Below are 21,756 nucleotides of genomic sequence, written 5' to 3'. Positions count from 1 at the left end.
ATATGATATAGGTTAAACATTCATAATCCTTTTAAATATATTTCCATATTTATCAGGTTGTATAAGAAAAATTAGACCCAAATACAAAAAGCCATGAGAAATGAAAAAGAAACAAAGCAAAAAATTGGTGAAAATACTATGCTACAATCCACATTCAGCATTGGACATTTTCTCTAGTTGTCTCCCATACCTGAAACATTCTCCCTCCTCTATTCCAATATTGATCTCTGATCGCTCTTTTTTTACCCTTAAGTCTCAACTAAAATCCCACTTTCTAATAGGAAGCCTTTCCAACCTTTTGGAATTTCAGTGTCTTCCCTCTGTTAATTATTTCTTATTTAACCAGCATATAACTTTTTCTGTATGTTTGTTTGCATTGTGTTTTTCCTATTAGATTATAGCTCCCTGAGGGCAAGGACTGTCTTTTGCCTCTTTTGGTACTCTCAGAGCTTGACTTTGTGTCTAGAATATGGAGATACATAATAAATATTTGATTGATTAATGCTGGCTAATATTATTATCATATTATTGTCAAGAAGAGAAATGCTGAGCATTGTTAATCATATATCTTTGAAAAGCAAATTTCATAAAATTCAGAAGGATGATATGGCCCTATATATTAAGAGTATAAAAGGGAGAACTCCTCAAAAAGCACAGCTGTGCTTTTTCCTAGATTCTTCCCTGCTGGTCATTGATAGATAGAAGGTAGAAAAACTTAGAATTAAAATAGATGCCCATTTATTGGAGAGAGGCTAGAGAAATTATGGTGAATAGGATAAACTGAGTGAAGATTTCTCATAAGAATGTGGCCTCGATTTATGCCCTAATTGTGACTTGAAACTTTGCAATAGCAAGTTGAGCTATAGCTAAAAGTTGAAAGTATTTGATTATCTTAGATAAACTTACATTACTTTTCATTACCATTAAGTTCCTAATGTGGTAAAGAATGTGTCATGGGTTAGTATTCTTTGTTTCTGAGGTATATTTTAAGTCTCTGGGTTGATTTCCATCTTAGAATATCAACCTGAATTCTCCCAGCTAATGGAAGAAAAGATCAGAAGGGAGTGGGATTTCCTGTATTTGTAGCTTGTGTGCTTTGCACTCCTCTACTGAGATACCTTGTCTGTTGGGAGTTCCCCTTTCACATGAGACCATAGTTCTTTTTTTGCTTTTTAGCTTGAAGGTCTCTGATTTTAATTTAGATAAAGGACATTGTCCCACACAGAGATACATGAATATAATGTTATATGCTTGCATTATGAGAAAAGATGAAATAATGAATTCAGAGAAACATGTTTTGCATAATGAAATAAACAAAGTCAGGAAAACTATTTACACAATTCAGGGGGGAAATGTAATGACTAAAATTAGCATTAAAAATAAGTTGTGGACATACTTCCTTCTTTCTGTTTTTGTAGCCATAGAGATCTATGGGTAGAAAGTACTGTTTTAAACTGATAGTCTTTTGAAATTGCCTAGAAAGTAAGGGGAGATTCCTAGCAACCATTTCTTTCCAACATTCTACAATTCCTCAGGACTGTCCTTACCTCAACCCTCCTCAGTCCACCCCTCCAAACACCTTCCATTTTGTAGCTACACACAGCTGCCTGAAACCCTGAAATAGTTTTACTCAGAGACCAAATGCTAATGGACATGATAATCTACCTGAACTCATAGCATATCCACTCTTATTTATTTTCAGTCTCTCCCTGTACACTGCCTGTTTCCCTACTGCTTGCAGATATCCCTTTTCTCCCCTGTCTTCAAAGAACCCTCACTTGATCCATCCATAAGTGCTAATTATCATAGGATATGTTCTTCCTTTTGTGGCTAAACTCCTTAAGATGGCCGTCTCCAATTGATGAGCATACTGTCTTTCTTTTTACTCTCATTTGGCTTCTGACCTCATCATTCAGCTGAAATTGCTCTCCCCAAAGTTTCAAATGATATTTTATTGCCAAATCTAATAGATTTTTTCTGTCCTCATTCTTCTTCACTTCTCTTGTAGCCTTTGAAACTGTTTGACCCTTCTCCTCAATAATCTTTTTTCTCTAGTTTTTATGACATTGCTCTTTCCCACTTCTCCTCCATATCCAACTACTCTTTCTGAGCCTCTCTTGCTGGATCTCCATTTAGTGTCACACCCTTTAATCATGGTTACTCCCAAAACTATTTCCTGACGCCCTGCCTCCATCATTAGCTTTCACTTTACATATGCAAAGTACTTTTGCAACTTCTCTTTACTTCTTTCTCTCCAGTCATTTAGCTGCCACCTTGGTGCAGGCCCTCTTCACCTCATACCTGGTATTTTGGACTAGCCTTCTGGGCAGTCTCCCTGATAATTCAAAGTCATACCAATTCATCCTTCACTCAACTGCCAAAATGATCTTCCCAAAACACGGGTCTAACTATATCACACATACCTTATCTCATCTCCAACTCAGTCAACTCCATTGTCTCCCAATTAGCCACAGAAATGTAAGTGCTCTTTTTTGAGTTGTAAAGCCTTTTACAATCTCACTCCTTTTCTACATTTCTAATTTTATATTTCACATTCCTCCTTCTACTCAATAACCCAGGTGCATGATCGGCTTATTATTTGTCACATAGGATACTCCATCTCTCAGCTCTGTACCTCTTTATTGACTACCTTTTATTCCTGGATTCTCTGCCTCATGACTAATATGGCTTTTCAAAATTCAGCTCATATTCCACCTTCTGTAAGAGACCTTTCCTCTTATACCTTTCCTTTTAGTGGGACTTTCCATTCATGTATCTTGCATTACATAGTTAGTTGTATGTTCTCCTCCCATTACAAGATGAGTTCTTTGATCGGAGGGAATAGGTATTTGAGGGAAGGGAAAAGAGAGAGGAGAGGGAAGGAGAGGTATATCCTCAGTGTTTAGCAATGTTTTTATTACTGGTGGTAATCAGCAATAATATTAGAATTACTAATTCTAATTATTAGTAATATTAGAGCAATTTCAATTAAATGATGAAATTAAAAACATTTCTGAGTATTTAGAAAAAAGAAATGAAGTAGAAGCACTAAATATAATTGGCTTTCTCAAAAAGCTAGTCAAGACAACTCTGAAGTACCACTTCACACCTCTCAGATTGGCTAAAATGACCAGAAAAGATAATGATAAGTGTTAGAGGGGTTGTGGGAAAACTGAAACATTATTGGTGAAGTTGTGAACTGTTCCAACCATTCTGGAGAGAAATTTTGAACTATGCCCAACGGGCTATAGAACTGTACATACTCTTTGATTCAGCAGTGTCTCTAATGGGTCTGTTTCCCAAAGAGATCATTTAAAAAGGAAAAAGGATCACATATACAAAAATGTTTGGAGCAGCCCTTTTTGTGGCAAGTAACTGGAAACTGAGTAGATGTTTATCAGCTGGGGAATTGCTGAATAAGTTATGGGATATTATTGTTTTATAAGAAATGGCAAGCAGGCTGAATTTCTGAAAAGCTTGGAAAGACTTACTTGAACTGATGCTAAGAGAAGTGAGTAGAACCAAGAGAACATTGTACATAGTAACAACAAGATTATGTGATGATCAACTGTGATGGACTTGCCTCTTTTTAACAATGAAATGATTCTGACTACTATGAAGGACTTATCTATCCATACCCAGAGAAGAAATTGATTTGTCTGAATCAGACTGAAGTATCCTGTCTTTCTTCCTTCCTTTCCTTTCTTCTTTCCTCCCACCCTCTCTCCTTCCCTCCCCTCCTTTAATTTTATTTTTCTTTATTTCATGTTTTTTCATTTGACTCTTCTGGAAATGTTTTGCATAACATCATATGTAGTTTCTTAATGGGGGGTAGGATAAGGGAGAGAATCTGGAACTTAAAAGTTTTAAAAACAAATTTTAAAATTGTTTTAAATTTAATTGGAAAAAGTTAATTAATTTTTAAAAACAAACAAACAAAAAAATACAATGAAGTGATTCAAGGCGATTCCAATAGATTGGTGATAGAAAGAGCCATCTGTCTCCAGAGAAAAATCCATGGAGACTGAATGTGGATCAGAGTAAAGTATTTTCACTTTTTTGTTGTTGTTTTTTCTTTCTCATGTTTTTTTTTTTCTTTTGATCTGGTTTTTCTTGCACAGCATGATGAAAATGGAAATTCTTTACAAGAATTGCACATGTTTAAACTCTATTGGGTTGCTTGCCCTCTAGGGAAATGGGGGAGAAGAAAAGGGAGGGAAAAATCTGAAATATTCATTTTTGCAAAAGTGAATGCTGGAAACTATCTTTGCATGTATTTAGAAAAATAAAAATCAATTATTAGAATTTTGCAATAAAAGTTTTAATTATGAAAAAAAAAGTTAGTTAAGAACTATAGGATGCTTTCATTGAATAGGGATAGTTGGATCAAATGAGAATTTTTAAAAATATATTTATTTATTTAAAACTTAAATACAAAATAGAAAAAGAAAAAATTGTCATGCACAGCAGAATATGAGAAGATTCAAAATATAAAATAATAAACTTCTATTTCAAAAAAGCATATATAATGAATATTACAGTCATTCTTTTTTCTCCTTCCCCACCCCCCTAAGTTAGACTCAGATACACACACACACACACACACACACACACACACACCGTCTGTAATTATACACATATATACACATATACATTAATTTACATCTATGTAAGATTATACTACTCTTGTTTGTCCTCTTTTTCTTTGATGGTAGATAGCATTATCCTTGTTAGGTATAAATCTTTCCATATTTTTTTAAATCCACCAATTTATTATTTCTTACATCACAACAATATTCCAACTTTATGCCATCTAAAAGTTTGTTTTAAACAATCTCAAACAATATTGATTAATATGGCTGACATAGTGTAGTTTCCCTATTTTTCTCTTTTGATTGAATCCATTTTTTTTAGCTTTGTCTGAAATCAATGATTACTCTATCCCTGCCTTTTTTCTAATAAATTCTACTGTTGATCATTATAATTTGTATTAGTACTATCTTATTATCTCTGATTAATTTGTATTAATATTATCTTATAAGAATATTCCTATTCTTGCTGACTCCTCTACTTTTGCTTGTTTCCTTGATTTGATATCATTTAATCTACCCCCCATCCCTCTCTTATTCTTTTCCCCCAGCCTTTTCTTCCACTCTTTCCCTCCCTCATTATCCCATTCCCATTAAACTACACATCGTTCTATGCCCCCCCTTATCCTATTCCCTCTGCTTCTTATTTCTTAATAAATTTAGAAGACTTTTATACCCTTCTAGTTATATGTATTATTCCCTCTTTAACCCATTCCCCCATGTGAATAGGATTCCAAAACTATCAGTCTTCCTCCCCACCTAGTTCCTCTGTGTTAGTTCTTGCTCTCATACCTCATTTGTATAACCTAATTATTTTTCTACCTTTTCCTACACAATTTTGCTTTTTAGAATCAAATCATATTTAGTTCTACATCAGTCTTTCTTTTGAACTACCCACTTGCTAATTAAAATTTTAGTAATATGGTTTATATTTACACATATAAAGCATAAATAACTTGTCCTTGTTGAATCCCTTAAAATTAATCTTTGATGTTTACCTGATTTTTCTCTGAAGATTCTCTTGAATCTTAACATGTCATATTTTCTATTAAGTCCAGGTCTTTTTGTAATAAAATCCTGAAAGTCTGACAATTCATGAATGTTGATTTGGGAGGCAGTGGGAGGGGTTTTTTTCATTCAGAATTATGTGTAACTTTGCTGGGTATGATATTTCCAATCACAGTCCGAGTTCTTTTGCTCTTCAATATATAGTGTTTCAAGCTGTAGTCTTTTAATGTAGCCACCACTAAGTCTCATATGATTCTAATTGTGGTTCCATTATATTTGAAATGTGTTTTTCTTTTTATTTGTAATATTTTCTTCTTAATCTAGGGGCTTTGGAATTTACTATGATGTTCCTATAGGTTTTCCTCATATCAGATGGTAATCGATAGCTTTTTCTTTTCTATTTCTAATTTCCCCTCTTGTTCTAACACTTCACAACAATTTTCTGTAATTATTTTTTGTATTATTATATCAAGATTTTTTATTTTTAGTCATAGCTTTCAAGTATAATACTTTAATACTTTCTTGTTCTCCAGATCTATTGTTTTTCTTATGTCTCCCCTTCTCTTTTATTTTTTCATTCTTTGTATTTTTTCACTATTTCTTTAATCTCATAACTTCTTATACTTCCCCTTGCCCGATTCTAGTTTTGAAAGAATCATTTTCTTTCTTAAGATTCTGGATCTCTTTTTCAAATTGATTGACTTTCTTTGTGTCATCTTGTTTTCTTGGAACGATATTTCTTTTTGTTTTTAATTTTTTTTTCAATTTCTCAAAAGTCTTCTTTGAGTTCTTCTATGAATTCTCTTTGGACAGATGACCATTTCACTTACTTTTTGGGATAGGAAAGGCTTTTTTTTTTTTAATTTCAGTATCTTCTTCTGATTATAAATCCCAATCTTCCCAATTACCAATGTAATTTTCTATGTTTGGGTTCTTTCTCCTTTGCCTGCTCCTTTTGTGGTAGAACACCTCTAATCCTGAGCTATGGGAGTGGTGCCTCAGAATTTCTTTCAGTTCTCTTCTGTGTTTTAGAACCAGAAACTAAGAACTCTGCTCTATTTTAAGTGTCAGCAGTGTTTCTGCCTCACTATTTCTGCCCTCACCTAGTAGGAGTTGGTTCCTTTGAACAGCACTGGGTCTAATGTTCCTTATCAGCAGAGATTCCCTAGTTTTTTCCTTACTCAGATGCTTGTCTCCACACTGATCGGAGGGCAAAGTTCCCATGACTAGGGATGAGGCTATCTCTCAATCCAACTAACCCCTGGATTTAGCTGCTTACTCTTTCAGAAGAACTATATTGAAGGTGTTTAGACCTTTGACTTTTGGATCTTTTCCACCACCAGCATTTTGCCCCAGCTCTTATTTGTCACCATTTACATTCACTCTGAGGTGCAATTTCACCTTACTTGTGGGAAAAATCTGGAGCTCTTGGAACTTTCTACCCTACTTCACCATCTCCCCAGAATCCTCTCCAAATAAGAATTTTTTTAAAGATGGGAAGATATAGTTGTGTTCGTAAGCAGCACAGAAGAAGCCACTAGATAGAGAGTGAAGATTAGAAAGAGCAAATGGTGATTATAAAGGGACAGCAAAAAGAACAAAGGAAGGGATAGAATGCAGGGGTCCTCAAACTACGGCCCGCGGGCCAGATGCAGCAGCTGCGGATGTTTATCCCCCTCACCCAGGGATATGAAGTTTCTTTATTTAAAGGCCCACAAAACAAAGTTTTTTGTTTTTACTATAGTCCGGCCCTCCAACAGTCTGAGGGACTGTGAACTGGCCCCCTATTTTAAAAGTTTGATGACCCCTGGAATAAAGGGTGCCTAGAGGGTTTTGCTTTAGCAAATAGGACTATCCCTTCATGGGAGACAAAGCTAGAGAAGAAGATACCCGAATGATATGAAATGGAAAGGAGAGGTATAGAGGAACTCTTGGCAAATTAGTTTAATTTGGGGGGATAAAATATGAGGTGGGATCTTTTGCTGGGTTGGGGAAGGGAGAGAGATTGGGAAGATCAAGGTGGGATTAAAAGATTTGGAATAGTGGCTCTGATGAGCTGGATAACAAATCGATTAGGGAGGTATAAAAGGTTTTCCTTGTTTCAGTGGGAGCCCAGTTGAAATTACATAACAAGTTTGTAGCCAGAATCATTTTGTTTCTTACAGTCTATTCAAGGGACTTGGCTTTATAAGGTAGTACAAAGTTAAACTAATTCAAGACTGATGCTAAGTGAAATGAGAAGAACCAGGAAATCATTGTACATAGCAACAACAAGATTATATGATGATCAATTCTGATGAACATGAGTCTTTCCAACAATGAGATGATTGAGGCCAGTTCCAATGATCTTATGATGAAGAGAGCCATCTACACCCAGAGAGAGCATTCACTGAGTGAGTGTAGACCACAACATAGCATTTTCACTCTTTTTTTTTTGTTTGTTTGCATTTTGTTTTCTTTCTCATTTTTTCTTTTTTGATCTGATTTTTCTAGTGTAGAAAGATTATTATATAAATATGTATACATACTTATGCCCCAAAGAGATATTAAAGAAGGGAAAGGGACCTGTATGTGCCAAAATGTTTGTGGCAACCCTGTTTGTAGTGTCTAGAAACTGGAAAATGAATGGATGTCCATCAATTGGAGAATGGCTGGGTAAATTGTGGTATATGAACGTTATGAAATATTATTGTTCTGTAAGAAATGACCAGCAGGATGAATACAGAGAGGATTGGCGAGACTTATATGAACTGATGCTGAGTGAAATGAGCAGAACCAGGAGATCATTATATACCTCAACAACGATACTGTTTGAGGATGTATTCTGATGGAAATGGATCTCTTCGATAAAGAGAGCTACTTCAGTTTCAATTGATCAAAGATGGACAGAAGCAGCTACACCCAAAGAAAGAACATTGGGAAATGAATATAACCTGCTTGCATTTTTGTTTTTCTTCCCAGGTTATTTATACCTTCTGAATCCAATTCTCCCTGTGCAACAAGAGAACTGTTCGGTTCTGCACACATATATTGTATCTAGGATATACTGTAACCTATTTAACATGTATAGAACTGCTTGCCATCTGGGGGAGGGGGTAGAAGGAGGGAGGGGAAAAGTCAGAACAGAAGTAAGTGCAAGGGATAATGCTATAAAAAATTACCCTGGCATGGGTTCTATCAATAAAAAGTTACTAAAAAATAAATAAATAAATATGTGTACATATATAGTATTTCACATGTATGTTTAACATATTTTGGATTAGTTGCCATCTGGGCGGGGGGAAGGAGAGAAAAATTTGGAATGCAAGATTTTGTAAGGATCAATGTTAAAAAATATTTATTGAATTCAGCCTTTTGTCCCTATTATCTTGGCTCTGTTCATTTAACATTTGTATTTAGTAGGCTCTTTAAAATCAAATAATATTTTCATTTAATGTCATTTCAGATGTGAAAACAAAATAATTTAATCTTAACAAAAATGCTTCTGAGCCAGTGGACTTTATTTATTGGATTACTATTTTTCTTTCCCCAGGGTAAGTCTTTTTTTTTTAATCTTACATGCAAAATCATGTGATCACTAAAAGTCATGTTAAAGGATTACAGGCATTGGTAAATCTCCTTTTGGCCTTTGAGGAATAATTTGATATTTGAGTATACCTGTGAAACACTCATTGTGGCTATTCCCTTCACAGGTATAGATTGCAACACATCTCTGCTTTCAACTTGTGAAATTTTTTTTGTCTATGTTCTTCCATATGAAGAACATTTTCTGAGTACCAGTATAATAGTTGGGCTGTCTATCCACTTTCTTCGGATGTCATTTTATCATCAATTTATCTTTTTTTTCTAATTTTATATTTCCTAATCTCTTTTCTGCCATTTCTTGTTCATAAATTATCCTTGATGATTTGTTGCAGTCTGTTTACATTTCTCCTGCCTATATACATATGTATATGTATATGTGTATATATATATATATATATATATATATATATATATATACACACATATGTATATATATATACACACATATATTTTTACATACACACATACAAACACATTCTACTGCATATAAGTTTACCAACAATTTGGATTTTTTTTCTTGAGTTTGTAGTATTACATGATTTGCAATTTTAACCATACTATATTATTACAGAGAGAATATTTGTGTTAAAACAAGTTTTTGTGTCAGGAAACAATTTAGGATCTTTGAAGGTACTGTTCAATTCCCTCAGTGTGATCCAGTCTTCTTATTCCCCCCTTCCTATTCCTATTCCATCAGCTTGATGTCTATCTGTAACACTCATTCAGGATGAATTCATTATAGGCAAATTTAGTGGAAGCCCATCTAATTGCTTGTCATAATCTGAACAATATACACTTTATTTTGCCTCTTAAAATTAGCTTATTTTGCTCATTTATTTTGACTTAAGAAATATTTTTAGTATTCAAAAGCCTGATACAGTCAACAGACTATCATCTGTATATAGAAGCATATAGAAGATGTTATGATCTTTAAAGAATTATTTTTCCATTTGAACTCTGTGTAGCACTGTCTTCAGAACAGAGAGCCTCTCTCTGTGTTTTCATACTTTGGTTTACACTGATAAGAGAATCAGTGAACAGTTGTTAGATGAACCAAAGAATCAAGGATGATCTCAACAAGTATAGATGACAGTTTATTGGAGCAGAGCCTTTAAAGATTGTTTTGCTCTACCAAATTATATGCTTTTTATAATCAGCAAACAATAAATACATCTGGATCATTCCTTTTTGTCAGTTGTGTAACTGTGCAAATAAACCCTCCCAAAATAGACTAAAATGGCCTACCTCCCAGTAAACCAATTTCTGTGAATAGTTTGTCTTTCCATTTTCTAGTAGGTTATTGTTCTTTTTTCCCCCCACCTTTTTTATTGTGTCTTTTATTGTCTTTCTCTGTATTCTTCATTGTCAGCATCACCATACCATCTCTCCCACTATCATCATCTCAATAGTTAACAGCTTTTTACTCTCTTCCACTTATATTTCCCTGTAAAATCTATTACTTATTAATAATAAATCACATTTTAAGAATTTTCCTGCCCTCCTAAACATATATTATGTCTGTGCATATGTATGTTTCTTGTTCTAATATTGCTTACATCAAAATTTTCTTTATCCTAACTGATTTCCATTTTAATTTACTCAGATTACATATTGTAGTATTGTAAATTTAACTTACAGAAATATTTGCTGTAATTTTAATGCATTATCTTCTTTTTTTTTTAAGAGTCCATCTGCCTTAGCTCTTCATGCACTTCATTGGGTAAGAAATTTTTAAGTGGTTTAAATAAACTTTCAATAGGAATTGAAGTATTTAGGAATAAGTATACAGTAAAATGTAGAAACAGTCAGAAAGAAAGAATTTAAGTACCAAGGAGCCATAGTCAATATCAGACATGATTTGATAGCCACTACTTTAAAGTACAGAAAGATGAAATATATTTGAGAAGGCAAAGACTATTGATTTATAACCTAGAATAACTTACCCAGAAAAATTGAGTACAAGCATTGTGGAGTGGAGTAATAGATCTTAATTAAATAAGCATTTCTTTTTCAAAAAACTTATTTTATTTTAAAAAGTAGAATAAAAAAAGAGAAAAACAGAAAAGGAACACAAAAATAAAATAAAAGAGAACATTGTCATGTAATCAGGGAAGATTCGAAATATATAACACCAAATTACCAATATAAGAAAGCATATATACATATATGTGTGTATTAGTAGAAGAAATTATATTCATGAATGTCCATCTTTTCTTTGCTTCCTTGTAAATTGTTCTTTTGTTCTTCCTAAACTGACCAGTAGTCAAAGGAGCATAGTCAGTCTAAGCCAGCAATAGCCATATTAAAAAAAAAAACTCTACTAAATCACTAATAAGTAGAGACATATAAATTAAAATGACTGAAGTACCATCTCACACCTTGTCTAAGATGACAGGCAAAAGCTGGAAGGGATGTTGGAAAATAGATATAATAATACACTGTTGGTGGAATTTTGAATGTCATTTTTTTTTTTTAAAATAGCTTTTCATTTTCAAAAAGCATGTAAAGATATTTTCAGCATTCACTTTTGCAAGATCTTGTGTTGCAATTTTTGTCTCCCTTTCTCTCACCCTTCTCCCCTAGACAGCAAGTAATCCAATTTATGTTAAACATGTGTAATTCTACTATATATATTTACACAAGAAAAATCAGATCAAAAAGGAAAAAAAAATAAGAATGAAAAAGCAAGCAAAAACAGCAATAATTAAGGTGAAAATACTGTGTTGTGATCCACATTCAGTCCTCTTCCTGGATGCAGTTAACTCTCTCCATCACAAGTCTATGAGAATTGGTCTAAATCACCTCATTGTTGAAAAGACCAAGTCCATCACAATTGATCATCACATAATCGTTTCTGTGTACAATGTTCTCTTGGTTCTACTTATTTCACTTAGCATCAGTTCATTTAAATCTCTAGGCCTTTCTGAAATCATCCTGCTGATCATTTCTTATAGAACAATAATATTCCAAAATATTCATATGTCATAACTTATTCAGCCATTCCCCAACTGGTGGGCATTTACTTAGTTTCCAGTTCCTGTCACTACAAAAAAAGCTGCTACAAATATTTTTGTACATGTGGGTCCTTTTCCCTTTTTTATGATCTCTTTGGGATACAGATCCAATAGAGACACCGCTGGATCAAAAGATATGCACAATTTAATAGCCCTTTGGCCCTAGTTCCAAATTGCTTTCCAGAATGGTTGTATCAGTTTACAACTCCATCGACAATGTATTTGTGTCCCAGTTTTCCCATGTCCCCTCCAACATCTAGCACTATCTTTTCCTATCATCTTAGCCAATCTGAGAGGTATGTAGTAGTACCTCATAGTTGTCTTAATTTGCATTTTTTCTAATCAGTATGAACTAGTCTTTTTTGGAAAGCAATTTGCCCCAAAAAAACACAAAACCAGGCATAACCCTTGACCTAACAATAAACTATCAACTATCAAATCTATACTTCAAATAAAGAGGAAAAGAACCCCTATATATTTATTTAGTATTGTTGTTTAGTTATTTTAAGTTGTGTTTAACTCTTCATGACCCATTTTTGAGGTTTTCTTGGCAAAGATATTTGGAATGATTTGCCATTTACTTTTCCACCTCATTTACAAATGAGGAAACTGAGGTAAACAAGATTAAGTAACATTAAAGTAGAAGAATCATTTTGTTTCAATGAAGAGCCATTTGAAAATATATATGAAATACTGCTCTTTCTTCTTGTTTCCAAGATCCTCAGAATCTTATGGGGAAACTCTACCTGAACTAGTGATTGATAGGTCATGACATATTGGTCTATCGTGTTTAAAAAGTTTGAGAAACATATCATTTATTAATAATGCTTGCATTTTAGTAAAAGGTCAATAACACCCTCAAAAGCCAAAGACAATCATGGTGGGCTCACTGTTTGTATGCCCTTGGAAAAGCAGGTATTCCAGAGGATTGCAATCAACATTAATTGGCTAACAAATAATAAGAGAGAATTTTACCATGAGGGGCTGGATCTATTTTAATGAACTTTGATTCTGCCATTTATTTCTAAATTACCATTCTAAATTCTACATACAATTCTAAATTGGGCAGTCTAATCAAAGAACTTATCATTCCCTAAACCTGAACAGACTACAATGGCCTCCCTATCCTAGATTAAATTCCTTGTAAGGTTAGCTGGATTGAAGACAGTTAATTCAATCTCATCAGTAATGTCCTTCAAGAGAATGAACTTTGAGCTGAAAACTATAGAAAAAAGGAGAATATATGGGTCTCCTCAAATCATTAGTGGTTAATAATCATTTCTCTCAGGTCTTTGTGGGCTACTTAACAACTTGGTTAGTAGTGAATAGATTAAGAAATACTTGAATGTAAGACTTTTTTTCCTCTTGTTCAAATATTCCTGTTGTGATTAATTTTTTTTCTTTCCTTAGAAATGCCAGTGAAGGATGACATTTTAATGATGACATCTCATAATTTTCAGCACATTTTGTCTTGGAATTTAAGCAGCAATGCCATTATACCAACTCACTATACTGTGTCTTACATAATTATGAGGTCTGTTTTACAATTTGTACTTTGCTAAATTGTTCTCTTTTTCTGTTTGAAGGATAATACTATTGAGGGAAATCTAGTTGTATTGGATCTAAACATTAAAATAAATTTATTGGCTTTTTTCCTCCTTTTTAAGCCAAGATACTTGAAATGTAGAAATGTAGTAAGCCAGAGGGAAAAAGAAATCGTTTTTATAAAACAAGCCAAAATCTTCAATTGACCAATGCATGTAGAGTAACCAAACTCATAGATTTGCCAAGTACACTAAGATAATAAGCCAAATCCATAGATTAATCAAATATATTTTCATATTCGAAAAAACTGGTCCAAATTCTTTAACAAGTCAAAATAATAATTTTCAGTTTGAGTCATTTTGCTCTCTTTCCTTAATTTGGTGTATTAAACTGGTCTATTGTTTTGGGGAGGGAATGGAAGGGGAGAATTATTCTCTGTGTGTCACAAGATAGATCTGAACTGAGCATCCCAGATATTACGTCTCAGAATTATAGAATGTCAGAGTTGGAAGGAATTTCAAAGGTTATCTAGTTCAACTCATACCTGAACAAGAATCTCCAACAGATCCATTCTTTCATTGAAGATGCCAAAGGAAGGAATCTTCCAAAGTAGGCCATTCCGGTTTTAAATAACTCTCATTGTTAGGAAGTTTTATCTAAATTTACATCTTGCAACTCCCAGCAATTATTCCTTTTATTGCTTTCTGAGGCCAAGTACTCTTAAGTTCAATTCCTCTGCTACTTTATATAGTATTGCAAATACTTTTAGACTATTATCATAAGCCTCTCAAGTCTTTCTTTTTCCTATCCATTTTCTTCTCTCCCTTTTTTTTCCTGAGGCAATTGAGCTTAAATGACTTGCCAGAATCACACAGCAAGTCTTTCTTTTTCTAAACTAAATATTCCCAGTTATTTCAGTGGGTTTTTCTTGCATGAACTCAAGGCCTTTCACTATTCTGATTGTCCCCTTCTGGGGATACTTAGAAGTGAACGCAGTACTCCAAATGAGATCTGAGTACAATGAAACCATCAACTCCCAAATCTTGAACACTTGTCTTAGTTCAGTTTAAAATAACGTTAATGCATACTGGGGGACTTCAACATCTGTGATTAAGTTCTCTCAAATATCTTAACCCTTTAGTTCCTCTGTGTTTTGAGCTACTTTTACACTTATCTTATCTAAACACAAGAATGGTCTCACCTTTGTTTTTACCTTATTCCTCCTAAACTTTTTTTTCCTCCACTGTGACTTCCAGTAACTCCACCCTTCCATGTTTTCCTAGGCCATCACTCTTACTCTAACTATATTATTCTCTCTTCCCTATCTCAACCCCTTATTGAACCAGTTGGACCCTGCTAGTCTCTACTCTTGAATCACTTATATAGTTTCCTATCACTGTTCATGACTTGTCAAATTGCAATCCTACATTACTCTTACTATGTTCCCTATGTTCCTACTCACATCTTTCTGAACAGAATAGAAGAAATCCCTGAAACTGATGATTGGATCCACCAGAATCTCAACTAGTGTTACTCATAGTGTCATCCTCAATTCTTCACTCTCTCTCAACTTCCAGTATCCAATCTGTTGCTAAACTCTGGTGAATTCACCTTTACAGCTCTTAAATATACCCCCTTTTTACCTCTGGCACTTTCATCATGCTGGTGCAGATTTTCATCACTTCACACCTGAACTCTTGAAACAGCCTGCTGGGTGAATCTTCTTACCTCAAGTAGCTTCACACCAATCCATCTTCCATTCAACCAACAAAGTGATTTTTCTAAAGCTCCAGATTTGGTCATGCCATTTCTTTACTCAATAAACTCTAGTAGCTTTCTATTGCTTCCAAAACCAAATATAAAATCTTCTGTTTGACATCCAAAGCCCTTAAAGATCTATCTCTTTTATATGTTTCCAGTCTTCTTATACTTTATTCCCTACAATGTATTCTTATAACCAATAACACTGACCATTTGCCTGTTCCACAAACAAGATGCACCATCTCAGCTCTGGGCATTTTCTCTGGCTATCCTCCATCTCTGGAATGCTCTCCCTCCTATATATCTACCTACTAAATTCCTTTAAGTCCCAACTAACATGCCATCTTCTACAGGATGCTTTTCCCAATCTCTCTTAATTTGAATACCTTCCCTTTTTTTATTTATTTCCTATTTCATATCTATAATTTATACTTTTTTTTTTTTTTTTTGCTTCTTGTTCCTTCTATTAGACTCTGTGCTCCTTGAGGGCAGGAACTATTTTGCCTCCTTTTTGTATTCCTAATGCTTGGCACATTGCCTAGTAAATAGTATATGCTTAATAAATGTTAACTATTATTTACTTTCATTCACCATATAGGCCATTTTAATTTTTCTCTTTCTCTCACACCTTCTACAGCACATTTTCCCTCTATCTACCCTTATGTAATAATAATTCCTTTGTATCATCTGCACTATTTCCTTCTCTCTTCATCTCTGATGAGAAGGCAACATTTCTCTTCACCATGACCAATCCTCTACATCTACCCTTGACTCCAGTTGCCTTCAGTTTTCTCTAGAAGTTTATTCTCTCCTCTGATTTTTCCCTACATACTGGCTCTAGCCCATCTACAATCAGTCACTATATCTCACCATCTTCCTAGTTATCATCCTGCTAAAATTATTATACCCAAAGTTACTAGTGATTTCTTAATGGCAAATATGGCTTTTTTCTCTTGCGGGGAAAGAGAAATTCCCCTCTTTTATATTTAAAGTTTAAGGTATTGGCTTAGTTTGTGATTTACTTTACAGAAACATTAGATTAATCATTTCCTATTTCTTTTCCCTTGAATATAGTGCTAACATAGATTGGAAGGCTGTTGAAAAGTGCACAAATATCACAAAATCATCATGTAACATGACAGATATTTATGAAATCCATGAAACCTACCTTACCAGTGTAACAGGCTTCAATTCAAAGGAAAAATTATTTGAATGTGTGTTTGAATTCTTACCCATAACTGACAGTAAGTTGGCCTTTATTGATGTTTGCTTTCCTATAAGATTAGAGTAAAATAAAATAAAATTGACTTCATAGACCTTACATCTCTTTTTAGCATGTCTAGTTTCTTTCATTTCCCAACTCACAACAAAATATCACTCTTACATGTACATTCATATGTGATTATGTGTAAGCATATTATCTAAGCATTTGCAGATGAAAAGGATTGTATCGTATATGAGTAATACCACTTTCTGCCCCAAAGGAATAGGGAATTTGATCATCTGCCATTAAATGGCTCCTGAAATATTGTTACTGTACCATTCCCCATCATATATGCTCTTATACCCTATATTTTCATTATCTTATATATTAGACATACTAGTGACACCAGATATGCTTAACTTAGTCCTGGAAGCATTTGGCAAAAGAGATTATTGACCCACCTTACACTGACTGCTGTAGTGCTTTTCATCAGCCTCTGGCTATTTCATTAAGAGAGGTGATTGTCAACTTCTAGACTGAGAATGTTGCTAACTTTTTGTGATAACAATATTTCACATAAATAATTTGGAAGACTTTGAGATTCACTGCAATAAAAAAAATAATAAACTGCATATAAAGCATTGATAGAAATGAGTCTGATCTGGTTACATTTAGTAAAATAGTTGAGAAGTTAGAACATGTGGTTGAATTCTGTTCTTAGGGCTCTCATGACTCACTTTAGTATCTTGGGGAATTTACTGAGTGTTTATATCCTTTATTTTTCCTACTAGTAAAATGAAAATGATTTTTGATTCAGCTGGAATTTTAGACAAATTGAAAATAATATGTATGCAAAATACTAAAATTATTTCAGAAGTTCTTTGTGAAGCAAGTATTATCATTGGCCTTTAGATGATTCCTCAATTGTGAACCATTCATGTTTGTTTTCTCTAAACAGCAATTATAGATCCACCAGAAGTTAGCGTTTTTTATTTGAAGGATGCCATCAATGTCACTGTGCATTTTCCAGAATCCTTATCTGAGATAAAGAATAAAGAAAAAGAACTTTTTTCATTAGTAATCATTAAAGTGAAGTCGCATGACATGTCAGAAGAAGTAAGTAGATTTTATATTATGATTACAATAGTTAGAATCATTTAATATACTGTACTTAATTATTTTATTTTTATTTTTAAAAATTAATTCAAAGTGTACAACTTGAAGAAAAAACTATTGAAACAGTGTGCTGTGGATTTCCCTGCTTCAAGAATCTCCCCATTCAAAACCATCCAACATTCAGCCACCAAAGTGATTTTCCTAAAGTGCAAGTTAACTTTGTCACTCAAAATGGCCTTAATTTGGAAGGGATAAGCCTCTTTTCAAAGAGTATTGTTTAGAATATTTGGCATTAATATTTGAGAAAACTATTCCAAGCTTTCCTATTTTGTTAGGGCATCAGCATCCTTCTAATCATCCAGCTTCACAAACTTTGTGCTATTTTAGACTCCACACTTTCACTTATCCAGTATAGTTGCCAGATCTTATATTTTCTCTCTTCATAACTTTTCTTGAATATGTCGTTTTCCCTCCAAATAAGTCAGACAATATATTTCAAGAAATCACAAATGATATTTAACCAGTGTTACTCAAATTACAGGAGAAGGTAAAAATAGAATCCATTGATAACTTCCTGATGGAAAACCCCAAATGAGAACTTTCAAAAATGTTATTGTCATAATCTGCAACATCTAGGTCAAAGGGAAAAAATTCTGCAAGCAGCCAGAAAGAAAATTCACATATGAAGGAACCATAGGTCCAACTCACAAGAATTGGAAATTATTTCTTAAAGGAAAAGAGATCTTGGAATCCAATATTTCAAAAAAAGTAAAAGATAAAGACTTAAAGAAAAAATTTACACTGGAAAATTAATCCAAGCACTGGAAAAATAATCATAAAGGGGAGAAAAGATATGGATCTTTATTGCAATATAGAACTTCCAAGAATTCTTGATGAAAAGACCAGTTCTGAGTAGAAACTTGGAAATTGAATCAAGAAAAACCTAAAAGAATAAATACATTTGAGAAAATGAAATGGGCTTTCCAGAATAGATTGCTTATCTTCTCTCCAGGTGTTAAGTGTACATTAAATAAGACAAGTACAGAATGAGGGGAGAGGAAACAGATTTAGTGCAATGGTCATAAAAGAAGAAAGAAAATGAAGAAGAAAAGGATTACACTAGAAAAGGAGGGAATTTACTAATTCTTATACTTAGATGTGTGAGAAGCATATCCAAACACAGAGAGGGTAGAAAAGAAGGCACCGTGTAAACTGCATTTTAATCTTAACTGCGCAGAGAAAAGTTTAGCACACTTAGAATTTAGTGTAGAAATATTTGATTTAATGGGGAAATAAATGGAACAGAAGGACATGTTTAAGAGGAAAAGTCATGTCACACAGGGAATAGTCACAAGCAAAACAAATTTCAGCTTTCAAATATGGATTATGAAGAGGAATAAAAAGATTAAAAAAGAAAATGTTAAGAATCTATAGACAAGGGGAGAAGATGGCTCAGTGAGTAAAGCACCAGCCCTGAAGTCAGGAGGACCTGAGTTCAAATCCTCAAACACTTAACAATTCCTGGTTGTGTGACCATGGGCAAGTCACTTAACCCCAACTGCCTCAGCAAAAGCAAAAAAAAAAAAAAGAAGAAGAAGAAGAAGAGAAGAATCTATAGACAGAATCTATTAGAAGAGAGGAAAGGCTGTGCAATGAAAGCCAATTACAAAAAATATAGAGTAGTAGTGTCCATCATTTTTTTCTTTAATACTAAACTGTCCCTTGTCAATACTGCTGTTTGATATGTCTTTATAAATAGTACCAAATCAAGAAAAAAGAAATTGAGGGATTGGGCATAAGAGAACAAGAAACAGTTATCTATTTTTTTTTAATATGTCCATATGAATCATGGACAAGAAAGAAAAATCAGAACAAGAAAAGAAAATCAGAAGAAAGAAAAAGCAAACAAACAAAAAAGGTGAACATAAGCTTCAATCCACATTCAGTCTCCATAGTTTTGTTTTGGGTTTGTTTGGATGTGGAAAGTATTTTCCATCCCAAGTCTATTGGAATTATCTTAGATCAATGTACTGCTGAAAAAAGCTAAGTCTGTCATAATTGATCATCATACAATTTCGCTGTTATTATATACAATGTTTTCCTGATTCTGCTGTCTTCATTCAGTATCAGTTCATGTATGTCTTTTCAGACTTTTTTGTAATCAGCCTGTTCATCATTTGTTATAGACCAACTGATCTATTATAATAAACCAATTCTTTACCACCACAAAAAGAGCTGCTACAAACATTTCTGTACATGTGGATCCTTTTCCCTGTTTTTTGATCTCTTTGGGATACAGACCCAATAGTGGTACTGCTGGATCAAAGGCTATGCATAGTTTAATAGTCCTTTGGGCATAATTCTAAATTGTTCTCCAAAAAGTCTACAAACAATGCATTTGTGTCCCAGTTTTCTCATATCCCCTCCGACATTTATTATTATCTTTTCCTGTCATTTTAGCCAATCTGATAAATGTGAGGTAACTATCTCAGCATTATTTTAATTTGCATTTCTCTAATTAATAGTTATTTGGAGCATTTTTTCATATGACTAGGAATGGCTTTAATTTTTTCACCTGAAAATTATCAGTTCATATCCTTTGACCATTTTTCAATTGGGGAATGATTTATATTCTTATAAATTTGACTTAGTTTTCCATATATTTGGGAAATGAGGTCTTTATCAGAAACACTGGCTGTAAAAATTGTTTCCCTGCTTTCTGCTTCCCTTCTAATCTTGGCTGCATTGGTTTTGTTTGTGGCAAATGCTTTTTAATTTTATCAAAATTATCCATTTTGCATTTGATAATATTCTCTATTTCTTATTGGATCACAAATCTTTCTTCTCCAAAGATCTGACAGGCAAAGTATCATTTTTCTCCTAATTTGCTCATAGTATCACCCTTTATGTCTAAATTATATATACCCATTTTGACCTTATCTTGGCATAGGTGTAAGATATTGGTCTCTGCTTAGTTTCTGCCATACTATCTTCCAGTTTCCCCAGAAATTCTTGTCAAATACTTGAGTTCAGAGTGATCTATTTTTGCAGATATAATGGTCTACCTTAGAGATTCAACTAAAAATTAATAAAATGATAACTTAAGCAAAGTAGCAGGATACAAGAATAAGGAAAATAGATAAAATCCTTACTTTGTCTCTGCCTTGTGACATGGGGCAAATCATTTCACTCTCTGGGCCTTGAGTCCTCACATTTTTGTGTGTGAGGCAATTTGCCTGGGGTCACATAGCTAGTAAGTGTCTGACGCCAGATTTGAACTTAAGAAGATTAGTCTTCCTGATTTGAACCTTGGTACTATAGCTATTGTGCCACTCAGCTGCTCCCGTATATAAACATAATGTTCAATAAACCCAAAGACTCCTGGTATTAAAATAAATGCACACAATTTGACCAAAATTGCTATATAAATCAGAAAGCAAGTCTTGTAAAAATTAGGTTTAGACCACTATTTTATGCCACGTGCCATAATAATTCCAAGTGGATACATGTCCTAGAAGTTAAAGGTCACATCATAAATAAATTTGAAAGGAAAGAAATCCTTGGATATATCCATGGATATAAGAAGAGTCTATGAACAAAGAAGGGATAGGAGGATCACAGGAGATTAAAAATGGACAGTTTTGATGGCCTTAAATTGAAAAGCCTCTGCAGAAATAAAATGAATACTCTTAAAATTAAAAAAGAAACAGTTCATTGAGACCAAAAAAACTTTGTAAAATATGTCTCTGATAAAACATTGCTATTTCAGGTATATAAGGAACTTATTCAAATATATAAGGATAACTAATCCCCTGTAGAATGAAAGATCACAGGAAATGAATAAGCAGTTCTCAAAGGAAGAAATTTAAACTATTAAGAGTCAAATGAAAAAAGTGTTCCAAATAAAAATGCAAATTAAAACATCTCTTAAAAT

General features: G+C 33.5%; 1 protein-coding gene across 2 annotated transcripts in view; it reads left to right on the top strand.

Annotated features, from left to right (window-relative positions):
- Positions 1-21,756, top strand: part of IFNAR2 (interferon alpha and beta receptor subunit 2) — a 35,120-nt gene that overhangs the window by 3,915 nt on the left and 9,449 nt on the right. For both annotated transcript variants that reach the window (XM_051984954.1, XM_051984953.1), the window contains exons 2-6: positions 9,043-9,130; positions 10,867-10,902; positions 13,607-13,730; positions 16,577-16,746; positions 17,665-17,822. In XM_051984954.1, the coding sequence (XP_051840914.1) occupies positions 9,076-9,130; positions 10,867-10,902; positions 13,607-13,730; positions 16,577-16,746; positions 17,665-17,822 (543 nt within the window). In that variant the 5' untranslated portion in view covers positions 9,043-9,075. The remainder of the gene's footprint in view (positions 1-9,042; positions 9,131-10,866; positions 10,903-13,606; positions 13,731-16,576; positions 16,747-17,664; positions 17,823-21,756) is intronic.

Source organism: Antechinus flavipes, chromosome 3 (genome assembly GCF_016432865.1).
Source record: "Antechinus flavipes isolate AdamAnt ecotype Samford, QLD, Australia chromosome 3, AdamAnt_v2, whole genome shotgun sequence".
NCBI classification, from domain to species: domain Eukaryota; kingdom Metazoa; phylum Chordata; class Mammalia; order Dasyuromorphia; family Dasyuridae; genus Antechinus; species Antechinus flavipes.
The sequence above is the reverse complement of the archived record's forward strand: the minus strand, read 5'-3'. Positions and strand labels throughout refer to the sequence as shown.